Here is a 12,682-nt window from a genome sequence, read left to right on the forward strand (position 1 = left end):
CAGATTTTATTTTTTTCTCCAGCTTTCTGGAGTTTTTTTTTTGTTTTTTCTGTCCACCCTGGCCATCGGACCTTACTCCTTATTATGTTAACTAAGGTTGTCTTATTTTAATTTCTTTTTTGTCTTTTATTCTTCTTTTCTTCATTATGTAAAGCACTTTGAGCTACTTTTTGTATGAAAATGTACTATATAAATAAATGTTGTTGTTGTTGTTGAATAAAGGTGGTCGTTTCCAGTCCGACTCCTTGATATTTTACATTTTTATCCTGCCGTTAGGATTTTTTTCCATAATTTTTTGTCCATGTGTGTAGAATATGAAATATGAGAGCGATTGTTTGCGCCGTTTATATTTGCTGTGCATAAGTTGCTCGCAGCGCTGGTTATTTACTTATTTATGTGAAAGGCAATTTCGACATGTTTATCATGCGGCTTTCCTACGTAGACGACATTTAGATAAATTTGTGCTTGTGTGTACTGTTTAGCTTTCCTTTTGCAGATCACATGTCAAGAGAGAGGGGTGAAGTCCAGCGAGTGTTAGCCCAGGCGCTGACATTCGTACATCAAGCAGAAGAAGAACTTGGAGCAGACATGGAAGGGCAGAACTCGGCTGCAGATTCTGAAGCGGCCGCATTTGTTCACGAAACTAGAGCCTTATTTCAAAGACGTTCAACTGCAGAAACGAGTCACAGAAGAGGAGGTGATGACTAAATAACTTCCAAGTCGTGATACGGAATAATTCACTTCATAATTAAAAATTGCCCGTTTATCACGATTAATTCATGATGAATCTTTATATCCACTTTCCTTTGCAAGTTTGTCAGTCAGTCGGTCATTACCCAACCCGCTATATCCTAACACAGGGTCACGGGGGTTGTATATTTTAATTATAATAAGTGCATACTAACAAACATGTGATGTATTAGTTTTAAACTAATTCGTGAAACATAACCTCCCACTGTATTTTTATAGGCAGAAAATATAAAGGACGGGTTAGAGGCGATATTTGGAAAAGTAACTTGTTTCTGTTACAAAAACACAATGAAGACTTTGTCCCTCCACCTTTAGAAATGGCCAGGTTGACAAGAAATGGTCTAGGTTAGTAATTTTAATTTACAGTATAGGTGTCTATATTTTGGCAGGTAAAGTATAAATTTTATTAATTATGAAGTGATTTCAACATCTGTAGTCTATAACTAAAACCTCAAAAGTGTTGTAAAATGTAATATTACAAAGAAATGGCTGTAGTTAACAATTTCAAATATTGCAGGTGTTCCTAAACATGAACAGCCTGGTTCTACTGAAAGATATGGCTCAAAGTCAATAATTCAAAGGAAATGGAATTTTTCTTGTTTTGAGAAGTTTGTACAGGATAGCTTTCCTGAAGCACCATTGCATTTGACCGGCTTCACCTTTGCAAAAGCAGAAAAAGGCAGACGTCTTAAAAAACTTGCTGCAACAATAATACATGATTTAGAATTGGAAATTGGAAAAGGGAAGATTTTTGTAGTTCCTGGACGAGATCTACCTCTACCAGTTCAGGTTTGGAAGCAAACTTGTATTATAAATGAATATTGATAATGTAAGTGTGAATAATTTTTTATTTGTTTCATTTTCACAGTAACATTTTGCAAAAGAAATTAACAGGCAGTTAAATTATTTCATTGGAAGTACAAAGTTGCAGGTCTGTCACCAACAGCTAATGTAATATTTGATCCTGATGTCTTTATGTCATTAAAGTTGTCTGTTAAAAGAAAATGATGCAAGTATCTATCTATCTATCTATCTATCTATCTATCTATCTATCTATCTATCTATCTATCTATCTATCTATCTATCTATCTATCTATCTATCTATCTGGTATAGTGCCTTTCAATTCTGTCTGTCTGTATCTCTATCTATTATATATATCAACCTTTATCTATCTATTGCATATAGTGAATATTTATCCACAACCATGTACATACATTATATAGCTGCTAGCATCATTTTTATATTGTCATACAGCTGACAGAAGCAGGAATGTCCTGTTACTTTTGCTGACAGACCTGAAACCAACTTGCAAAATGAAGGTCAGACCCAATTAGAAGAAGTGCATGGTGCTTTGAGCTCAGAAATTCATCATGTAATGAACAACCAGGAGAGGCTAAATGTCAATATACAGACTATAGAAGACAATCATCCCCAACATGAGGTAAGGGTATATTTCACAGTACTTCTTTAAGAAGTTGATAAAGTGTGCCAGTAGCTGGCAGGAGTTTACCAGGCAAAGGCACCACTAAAAGGAAATATGGTGTGTGTTTGCAGTTGAATGTACTTTGACAGTAGGAGTGGTCCCAATCTGTATATACTTATAATGTATAGATGTCTTGTACAGCATTAGAGAGGGTCATTTGCAAAAGGAAGCAAACGTTGTGACCTGCAGTGCTGGCCCAGCCCCTGGAAACTACCTGCTAGTCAGGGCCACCTCATAAGTTGCATACATTTCTCTATACTGAAATACCATGATTCATTATTTAAAGTTCTAAGATTAATAAGAGGATGTCTCTTGTATGTTTGTTAGATAGAGAATGCAAGTGTGGTTTATGTATTCTTTACAGATGAAGCATTACAATGTGAATGTTATATTGCAATTACTTAAAATGTGTTTTTACTATACTTAGACTGCATTTTTTCTAAAATTTTATTTATTTAGTAAAGCAAAAATGTATTTTAGGGTTATATACACTATTTATTTTTAGACTCCTGTCTTAGATGTTGAAGTTAGAGAAGAGTCAGTTCAGAGAGTAGCAGATGTTACAAACCAACCAGAGGTATGCAAACATTTTCACATTTTTGTTTAAATATAAAAGAATATAATAAAAAACATAGTGCCTGTTTGTTTGTATTACGGAATTGTACAAATTTACCAATCTAAAGGAAGTTTAATTTGAAAATCACTTGCGTATAAACAGAAAAAATGTGTACATTTTCACTTTGTGTTCCAATGTAAACCTTAGAGAGAAATTTCAAGATTCTTTAACTGGATAAATTAAAAACATCCTTTTAATAACACCATAGGATTATGTTTTACGGTATGAGCTGCAATTCTGAAACCAAAGGCAAAATACTGTAGTTATAGCAAGAGGTATATATCTTTAAGCTCATAAATTCTGGTACAGTTATAACACCTCTATGGTTTCCAGCATTTAGTTTCTTATTAATCTTTATTTAAGTTTATAAGTACAAGGATTTATTAATAAAGCATTCTACTTTAGGTAAAATTTTGGGTTTACTTTTTAGTTTCAGCTGTTATCTCTGACTACTGAGGCAGCAACAGCAACACCACCACCTTCTCCTTTTGCATATGTAAATACTGGGACTCCAACAGTACGTATCACAATTCATCTTTTCTCTGTCACATTCTGTTCTTGTCTACTGCAGTGTTTTCTAGTGCACCAGGATAAACTAAATGGTCTTTTATAAAAGAGAAGAAAAAACTATATTTATTAAATGATGTGATTTTTTTTTTTTTTTTTAGCATATTCATTTTTTGTTAAGGAGAGTTATACATTCTTTTAACTCATTGTGCAGTAAATTTACAAAAACAAAGAATTATGAGAGGGGTGTAGGATGCAGTTTAGAGGTTAGGTTTCCATCAGAGCTGTGGTTATTAAATAATAATTAATACTGTGCTTCTTGTGTGGTCTGCATTTTCAGTTTATTTATTTATTTGTTTATTTATTTTTGTAAGATCCAAATACACCAGTCACATTCTGAGGAAAAGGAGTTGGATCTTAAACGAGGTAATATTACCATTCACTCAAAATTTTTTAGCTCTTGAGTGATAAAAGAAAAAAGAAAAAGGTAGTATAGCAAATAATAAAAATGTATTCTGAGACCTTAGTTTATACTATTTTTCTGTTAGGGTAAACTGAATCTGTTTCCCTCACAAAAAACTTTAGTTGACTTCTTATTTTTATAATAATAATTTTAAAGTAACAGCAATTTCAGCATATTACTAGATATATTATTTTGGCTTCAGTTCAGCCTCAACAAATGACCTCTAAGAATACCTTTTGAGTAGGTTTCAAAGTTATAATTACAAACCTTGAAAGATACCTATGCTATGCCATGTTCTGTCATCTTACCACTTCCTACTGATCTGATGATACTGTTACATTATAATGCAACTCAGAACTTTTTCTAGCCAGTCTTCAAATAATACAAGATATGAGGTAAAAAAATAAACAGATTTTTTTGAGATGCACTTTTCACATTGTTTTTAATGTGTTAAAAGGTTTTTCTGAATTGGAATTGCTTGTTGAAGATGAAATTTGCATCAGCATAAGAAGAGAAAATATCTTAGAGGATGTTCAAGCAATCTACAGTAAAACTGACATTCTGAACAAACGTTTACGTGTAAAGTTTATGGATGAGGAGGGTGATGACTTTGGAGGCTTAACAATAGACCTTTTCTCTTCCTTTTGGAATAAGGCTTTTATTGAATGGTTTAAAGGGGAAGATGCCCTTGTTCCTTGTCTTCCTATAAACCAATTCTCTGAAGCTCCTGGCAAATTCTCTGTTGTTGGCAAAGTACTGACACATATGTGTCAGCTCATCCATTGTATACCACCTCGGTTCTGCAGGTCAGCTCTGCTTTCCATTGTGTTTAATACCTCCACTATAGACAGCGGAATACTGTTAGATGATTTTTTTGTTGCATGTAACAACAGCAGAGCGTAGCCTACTGTGGAAAGCTTTCAAAGATTTTACTGCAGTCAGTGCACCTGAAAAACAGGACCTGCTTAATTTTTTTTCAGTTCATGGCATGTATACTCTTCCTTCTACATCCAATTTTAAAAGTCAGCTGCTTTTAGTTGCACAAAATGAACTTATTATTAAGCCAATGTATTTGAATACATTCATTCAGCAATCAATACCAGAAGTACACATGGCAATATTTTGGTCACAGCTAGACACAGACCTCATTTCTTATTTGTACTGGAAGGAGATGCCAACTGTAGATCATGTTTTACACTGCCTTACTACATGTGAACCTGACTTAAGACCTGAAGAAGATGTAGTCTATTATTACCTACGTGACTTTATCAAGTCACTGGACCTAGATGACATGTGTAAATTTCTTCAGTTTGTAACTGGTTCCCCACTGTTACCATATGATGGGATTAAGGTATCTTTCAATAGACTAAGTGGCACACAGCATAGACCTATTGCACATACATGCAGCAATATAATAGAAATTCCTGTAACTTACACATCTGTGCAGGAATTTAGACGGGAAATGAGGTCTGTTTTGTATTCAGATGAAGCATTTACAATGACAATGTTGTAATTTTTTTTTTTTCTTCTTAAATATAGTTACTGAGTTCCAGGTGCCTGTTTGTGCAAACTGCAGTGTTGAAAGAAACATACATAATATATACTTAGATTTCAGAAAGATTAAAAGGTTTTGAAAATCACAGACACATTATTGTAATAATCTCAAATAAAAATTTCCAGTTTTTCATGTTTATTTGTTACACACTTTGCTAAAATTACATATTTCAGAAACAACATTGTGTTGTTTATCTACAATTGTCATTATTACAATGTTGTTTCATAAAGTTGGAAGTCAAATATGTATAGTTTTTGCTGTTTGTATTACCCTCAAACAAACTGTATCTGTTTCAAACTGGAAGTGATATGTAATTTTTACAGGAATAATGTGAAGTGTTATGTATGATACAATTTATAATTGTTAATATTTTTTGTAAAGTGCCTAATAATATTGTTTTACAGTAATCCCTCCTCCAGAGCCACCCGCGAAATAAGAAAATCCGCGAAGTAGAAACCATATGTTTATATGGTTATTTTTATATTGTCATGCTTGGGTCACAGATTTGCGCAGAAACACAAGAGGTTGTAGAGAGACAGGAACGTTATTCAAACACTGCAAACAAACATTTGTCTCTTTTTCAAAAGTTTAAACTGTGCTCCATGACAAGACAGAGATGACAGTTCCGTCTCACAATTAAAAGAATGCAAACATATCTTCCTCTTCAAAGGAGTGCGAGTCAGGAGCAGAGCATGTCAGAGAGAGAGACAAAAGCAAACAAATCAATAGGGCTGTTTGGCTTTTAAGTATGCGAAGCAGCGCAGCACAAAGCTGTTGAAGGCGGCAGCTCACACCCCCTCCATCAGGAGCAGAGAGAGAGAGAGAGAGACAGATAAAAACAAACAGTGAAAAATCAATACGTGCCCTTTGAGCTTTTAAGTATGCGAAGCACCGTGCAGCATGTCGCTTCAGGAAGCAGCTTGCACAGAAGGTAGCAACGTGAAGATAATCTTTCAGCATTTTTAGACGAGTGTCCGTATCGTCTAGGTGTGCGAACAGCCCCCCTGCTCAATCCCCCTACATCAGGATCAGAGAAACTCAGCGCAAGAGAGGGAGAAAAGTAAGTTGGGTAGCTTCTCAGCCATCTGCCAATAGCGTCCCTTGTATGAAATCAACTAGGCAAACCAACTGAGGAAGCATGTACCAGAAATTAAAAGATCTATTGTCCGCAGAAATCCGCGAACCAGCAAAAAATCCACGATATATATTTAAATATGTTTACATATAAAATCCGCGGTGGAGTGAAGCCGCGAAAGGCGAAGCGCGATATAGCGAGGGATTACTGTAAATCCAAATAAATTGGTATCTGACAACAATGCACAACATTATACTGAGTAATTTTTTGGAAAAAATGTTTGTTTTCTTCATGTCTATCAGTGAATTAAAGTTCGTACTGCTGCCTGATAGCACCACATCATATTGATTTGTAACTCTGAGCTGGCCTTGGGTGAGTGAATGTGTGTGTGTGCGTGCGAGTGGGCCCAGCCTGTAAAAGACTGACATCCAATTCAAGTGTGGTTTCTATGTTGTTCTCATTTCTTCTGGTGGTACAATCAAATAACAAATTTAAGTGCATTGCCTATGCAAGCTTGGATCCCCTGCATAACTGTGGAGTAGTTCACCCTTACCACTCAAATAAGATTCCCCCTCTTCCCTTCTGTAATCTATCCCTCCTGCAGTTTCAACCTTCAATACCAACCTTCCTCCAGACTCAATAAACTCTTGTTGTAAAGTGGTTTTAAATACGGTCATGGTGTCACAGATAACTTGCATTAGTGCCAGGTGCAGCAGACTAGAAAAGTCTTTGGTGGGTTTTTGGATCCTTAAACTCTAGGGTGTGCAAGGAAGGGCCTTGTCTGTCTCCTTAGGTAAAAGGGTTAGAATGGCCCCATATGTTACTTATAGAAATGTTTTTTGTCTTTTCAAGCATTCTTTCCATGGTTACACTCTTGTTTCTGATGAGAAAGGTAGGCATCCTAGTCTACTGTTAGGAGGAGCTCTATACTGTATGCTTCTATCCACATGACCTCTCAGTTACATTGAATTTATTGTCGTAATTTATTTTCATTACCTGAGTTTTATTGTGCAGTTCAAAATGGAACATATTAAACTGAAAGACTACAGACATGCATCCTTAACATTTTACATCATGAAAACTATGTAAACAGTTGAAGTTACCAACCTCAGACATGTGGTGAAAACAGCACCTCATCCAAAGTACTTTGCCTGTTAGATGCACATTTGTGCAGGCAACATCAATCTGTTATACAGGTCCTTCATTTATTTGGATCGGGCATGCAGACACGAGGCCCATGTTTTTGACCTATGTGGTGCCTTTCACAACACTACTGTAATATAAGCTAAGATCAGTGAAAATGGGTGGTTGTTGTGTGTCTTGGATTTCTGACAATAAATGGACCACTATTTGAGGCTACATAACAGTGTGCAAGGTTAAATGTTTGGTAAGTGACACAGGGACTCTGAAGAACTCCCAGATTTCTTCCTGCTTACCCTATTGTAATATTCTGAGACTAACTGCTGAGATTCTTGTGCGGGTATGCCAGTGTGGGCTGTACAGGAGGCCTGGTGGATGACTTCTTTTAGTGAGGAATTGAGGAAGCATATGCAGCTTAATGTTAGCAAAACAGAAGAGATGATGGTATACCACTAGAACTGACCAATTCCTTAATCCAAGGAGTAGGTGTATTAATACCAAAGGATGTAGCTGTACAAAATCTGTATTGGGCTGCAATCACTGAAACAATATACAAAATTGGCTAACTGTGTTTCCAAGGGTTGCTGAGGTCATTTGACATGAGTAGAATAAATCTGCATATGTTGCATGAATTTAAGGTACCAAGTGTGCTCTTTTAAAACAACAGTTGTCAACAGACTGGATAAGTTAATCAATAAGACCAGTTCTGTTTTAGGACCAGGCCCTGGAGTGGTGGCTTTGAGGCTAGGGATCTGCACTGGCAATCGGAAGGTTGCCAGTTTGAATCCCATAAATGCCAAAAGGGCCTCTGCTCTGTTGGGCCCTTGAGCAAGGTCCTTAACCTGCACTTGTTGAGCGCTTTGAGTAGTGAGAAAAGCACTATATAAATGCAAAGAATTATAAGCTGCTGGCTATCAGGAACAGTGTCTCATACCTCCAGGCAACATGTGGATCACCTTTAGTTCTTGGCTCTTCTACTGTGGTGCAGTGGGTGCTATTGGATATCTTTCTTTTTTACTATTTACCATTACATGTTAAAACATATACCTTGAATGGACAATTTGTTTTCTGATATTTTAGTAGGTTAATGTTAAATTTATTATGGTCAAATTAATTTTTTTGGCTCTCTGTCTAGTATTTAATATGACTAATAACTAATCTAAACTAACATTTTCTTTTGCACAGTTCATAGTTTAAATTTTCCAATCCCTTCTGTTACATACTGTTTTAACTCAAATTTCTTTTGTCTATTTAAAGTGTTTGCTGAATGGGTTTTTTTATTTTTAACATTTACCTTTCCTTGATTTTATTTTTTCTATGACTCTGACACTCCATTCTGCCCTACTGTCCACTGTACCTAAACATCAGACATTTTCTCAATTCTTTTGCAATTTAGAAACTGGAAGTAAAGTTGATTTTTCTTTTTATGTCTGCTTGTGCATGTGTATTTTAAGGCAGTATTTTACAGCATCAGGAAATATGACATACATTTATTAAAGATGCAGTCAAAGAAAGAGACTGTTTATTAAGCATAATTGTAAACCTATTATATTTACTGCCAGCACAATACAAAACATAGAAAATTATAAAAAAAAATGTAACATGAAATTATATGTTTAGGGTTCTTCCATTAATACTAAAACTGAAAATGAAATCATGGTTGACAACTCTCTTAATTCTTTTTCCAATATGCTGTTAAGATGATGATGCAGTGCTGTCTGCATTAGATTGTAAAAGCTCAACAACACAACGGACACATCGAGAATACTTATCCTGTAATCCATCTCCATGCTGAAATTCAGCAGAAAGCATTTCCATCTGCTGATTAGTTAAATTTAATGTGTTGGATGACTCTTCTTCCTCAATCACATCAGAAGAAATTAAAGCTGGCCCCCCAATTCTTTGTAAGTTTTCTAATAAAAGCTGTTCAATAGTAGCATCTGATGGAGCAGAATTTGTGATGAGAAGCCCATCTGACCAAATCTGTTCTGGTGTTCGGTTTCCTTCTGTTCTAATTCTGTGCATATTCCAACCATTTCTAAATAGTTCAAGTCGTTTGTTAATTTCATTAAGGTACACTAAATGAAGACATGCTATGTGTACAGTATTATCTGGATTCAGAATACGAAGATCCTCCATTTCATAGAACTCCTTGTAAAATGGTTCAATGACCTGTGAGAATACGTCTTTCCAAAGCCTTTCAATTCTTTGGTTGTGTACTGATTGTCCAGTAATATGGCTACCACGCTGCAGTCCTCTCAGCATATTCATGAGCAGTGCTACTTGAGTATTTTCTCCTCCATGATCTGATCTTACTCGAGATGGTAAACCATACTTCACAACAGCCTTGCAAAAAACTTCTAAAACTGTGAATGATTTGTTATCCAATGCACAATTTAAATATGGAATAAGACGCGAGAATCCATCAATACATCCATGAACAGTAAATCCCCATCTACAAAAAAAAATATTTAAAGGAAACCAGAACATAAATTATATATCCTAAATATTTTTTGATTAGGAAAACACTGATCATTATGTTGATTGACATTCTATTACTTTTCTCAAATGAATGAGATTACAATAAACTGGGTTACCTTGCTCAGATCAAATTTAGTAATAAATAATGCAGGTAACTAAAAGTGTAAGACCTACCTAATATACTATACCGCAGTACAAAAATTTACAAGAATGAATTACCGTATCAACTTCATGTGGCTGTCCATGTGCCAGAGACTGTTTGGGGATGCAACTCGGTATGATCTTCTTTGGATTACTTGGGCCCATCTTCCTGCAGTACTCATAGGGTCAATTCTCATTAAAGAGCTGTGTATTCTTTTTCTTTGTACAATTAATCCCTTTGCTCTAAGATATCCACTGATCATCTGTTAGGAATTCATACAGCAGGAATGTTTTAGTAAGCTAAAGTACACTAATATGTTGGTGTGTGTGTGTGTGTATAACCACAGGATTAATTATTGAAAGGCTTCTTCTAACTTTTTAAAGTTCTGCATAAAAATACCACATCAAACAAACTTAATAAGTGATTGCAGAGAAGCAGAGGTCACTGGGGCAGAACTAATGTAGGTTAAAGAAAGGAAGAGAAACTGAACCCAAGCCAATGAAAGAGTAGAGCTAAACACATTTACCCATAATGTTCCAAATAAGATTAATGTAATATCCTTGGCCTTTGCATTGTGAGAAAAAACTATTTCTGCAGAGACGACACAAACATGGGGAAAACTTGTACACTCCACATTGTTACTACATATAAAATATGCAAATAAAAATAATTCAGTTTCTAGAAGCTAAAAAAAACTTACCTCTGTCCCAGAATTTGGATATTGAGAATGGAGCAGTTTTACTTCATTATCAAGTTCATTGTCAGTAATGCCACTGAATTTACTGCATGGGGACAGTCCTTCCTTTTTAAGTCTCTTGTAGATATATGACACAGAACAACCTAAGTGGTCAGTAATCATCTGTCCAGTATATCCTCGTAAAATGTAAATTTGAAGTTGTTCTCTAGTAATCAATATCTTTGGTAAACCATGGCCACCTGTGTGTTATATTGTTTGAATAAGTATGTATTCTATGTATTATTTTATATTGCATATTTTCTTAAAAATACACTAACAGTATTATAAGAAAAAATAGAAAAAACTACATACATTTTTGTATTGCAGTTGTAACACCATATTGTACATTACAAAGCAAAACAGCATGATTGTTATAAAGAATAGTAAGTAGTAAGATAATAGAAAAAATGTATGGCCTACAGCTAATATATCATTTACCAGGTTGCATATTTGTAAGTAATTATAAGTAATTCAATCATACTACACATTACATGCATTTAACCAAATGGTGACTGTTCCTAGCATAGAGTATAAAGGAATTAACTTATTCTTAGCCTGTTTAGTTCAATTTAAACTGTACAGCATTATGGCCATTCATTATATGTATTACATAAGTAACTCATGAAACAATGAAGCATTGTAAGCTCATTTTCAAAAATTACTCAAGTAGTTCCTTTAGCGTGGTCAGAGTGAGGGACGTTTGTCCTTTACAACTTCATGTTGTACGAGTACATTAACAACTGTGTTTGGTGAAGGTGTATAAGATAAAAGGGCTGCTATGTTCAATGAACGTAACCCTCTCTCTGCTAAACTCACTATTGTAGCAATGCATAAACCTCACAACCATTATAATATTCATCTCTTTTTAAAATGAATATAGAAGATAAAATACCTCCATTTTGTGGTCTAGGTTTGACTGTTTAAACTCACAAATTGTAACTGACATATTTAAAGTTTAATGTGAAATGGATGTACAGTACATATTACTAAAAACTTACATATAATTTTGAGATTACATATAAAAACATATAAGGAAGAGTGAGGTAGACTGACTGTCACATCCCAAAAAGTGATTTTGAATGTTTTTTAAGATGAAGTAGGCTATTACCTTAGGTAATTAGTCATTCAAACCTAAGCTATTTACACATATAAAATCTTTTGGTGCCTTGCATTTCCCTTTGAATCCAAATTATTTCCACTTCCTTCACCACCTCTTGAGCAACATTCTCCTTGACTAGAAATTAAGAATAACTAAATATCCTGAATTTGCATTGTTTTATTTCCTTTTCTCAAGAGGGATACTTAGAACAAAATATTAAATTAGCTTTTGTTCCTCTATGTATAGGACTTATGTAGTATACACATTCCATTCATTTATTTTAAGATAACATACCTTCTCGTCTGCGTTGAGTTGTAAAAGTACTACTGCTTGACTGAGAATCTTCCATATTTTCAAAGAAACTCAACAAATCATCTAAAGAATGTGATATTTCTATACGAATGTTCTCTGGTATTTGTACTGAAATTCTGTCAAACTGTGTTTTTGTCATTTGAAGCAACCTCAAATTAGAATTGTTAATTTCCAAAGAGCCGCCTTCTGCATTTCGCTGAAAGGTTCTAAGGATATTTTTAATTTCCCTGAGAACAGAACGTGCTCCTGATGTTTCTGCCATGATTAATGGCTGCTAGAAAATAAATATGATCCGGAGATGTTGTTAGTTCAGCAGGAAGTG

The 12,682-nt window shown here is 34.9% G+C and overlaps 2 protein-coding genes across 4 annotated transcripts; one reads left to right on the forward strand and one right to left on the reverse strand.

The window, feature by feature from the left end:
* The first annotated feature begins 285 nt into the window (after nt 1-285).
* On the forward strand, nt 286-5,753 carry LOC127529000 (uncharacterized). Of its 3 annotated transcripts, XM_051931218.1 has the most exons (7): nt 287-697; nt 970-1,095; nt 1,268-1,539; nt 2,740-2,811; nt 3,281-3,367; nt 3,732-3,783; nt 4,278-5,753. In XM_051931218.1, exons 1-7 carry the CDS (start codon nt 502-504, stop codon nt 4,721-4,723), a joined length of 1,251 nt encoding a protein of 416 aa, XP_051787178.1. In that variant the 5' UTR covers nt 287-501; the 3' UTR covers nt 4,724-5,753. The 3 variants fall into 3 exon arrangements, with proteins under 3 accessions (XP_051787179.1, XP_051787178.1, XP_051787180.1); XM_051931219.1 differs by lacking the exon at nt 2,740-2,811 and having other exon boundaries at nt 286-697; XM_051931220.1 differs by lacking the exon at nt 970-1,095 and having other exon boundaries at nt 288-697.
* A 3,399-nt stretch (nt 5,754-9,152) lies between these two features.
* Nucleotides 9,153-11,221, reverse strand: LOC127529001 (uncharacterized). Its single transcript, XM_051931221.1, has 3 exons — nt 10,914-11,221; nt 10,291-10,475; nt 9,153-10,045 (listed from the first exon to the last, which is right to left on the reverse strand). Exons 1-3 carry the CDS (start codon nt 11,070-11,072, stop codon nt 9,286-9,288), a joined length of 1,104 nt encoding a protein of 367 aa, XP_051787181.1. The 5' UTR covers nt 11,073-11,221; the 3' UTR covers nt 9,153-9,285.
* Between the last annotated feature and the right edge of the window lie 1,461 nt (nt 11,222-12,682).

This window comes from Erpetoichthys calabaricus, chromosome 8 (assembly GCF_900747795.2).
Source record: "Erpetoichthys calabaricus chromosome 8, fErpCal1.3, whole genome shotgun sequence".
Taxonomy (NCBI): domain Eukaryota; kingdom Metazoa; phylum Chordata; class Cladistia; order Polypteriformes; family Polypteridae; genus Erpetoichthys; species Erpetoichthys calabaricus.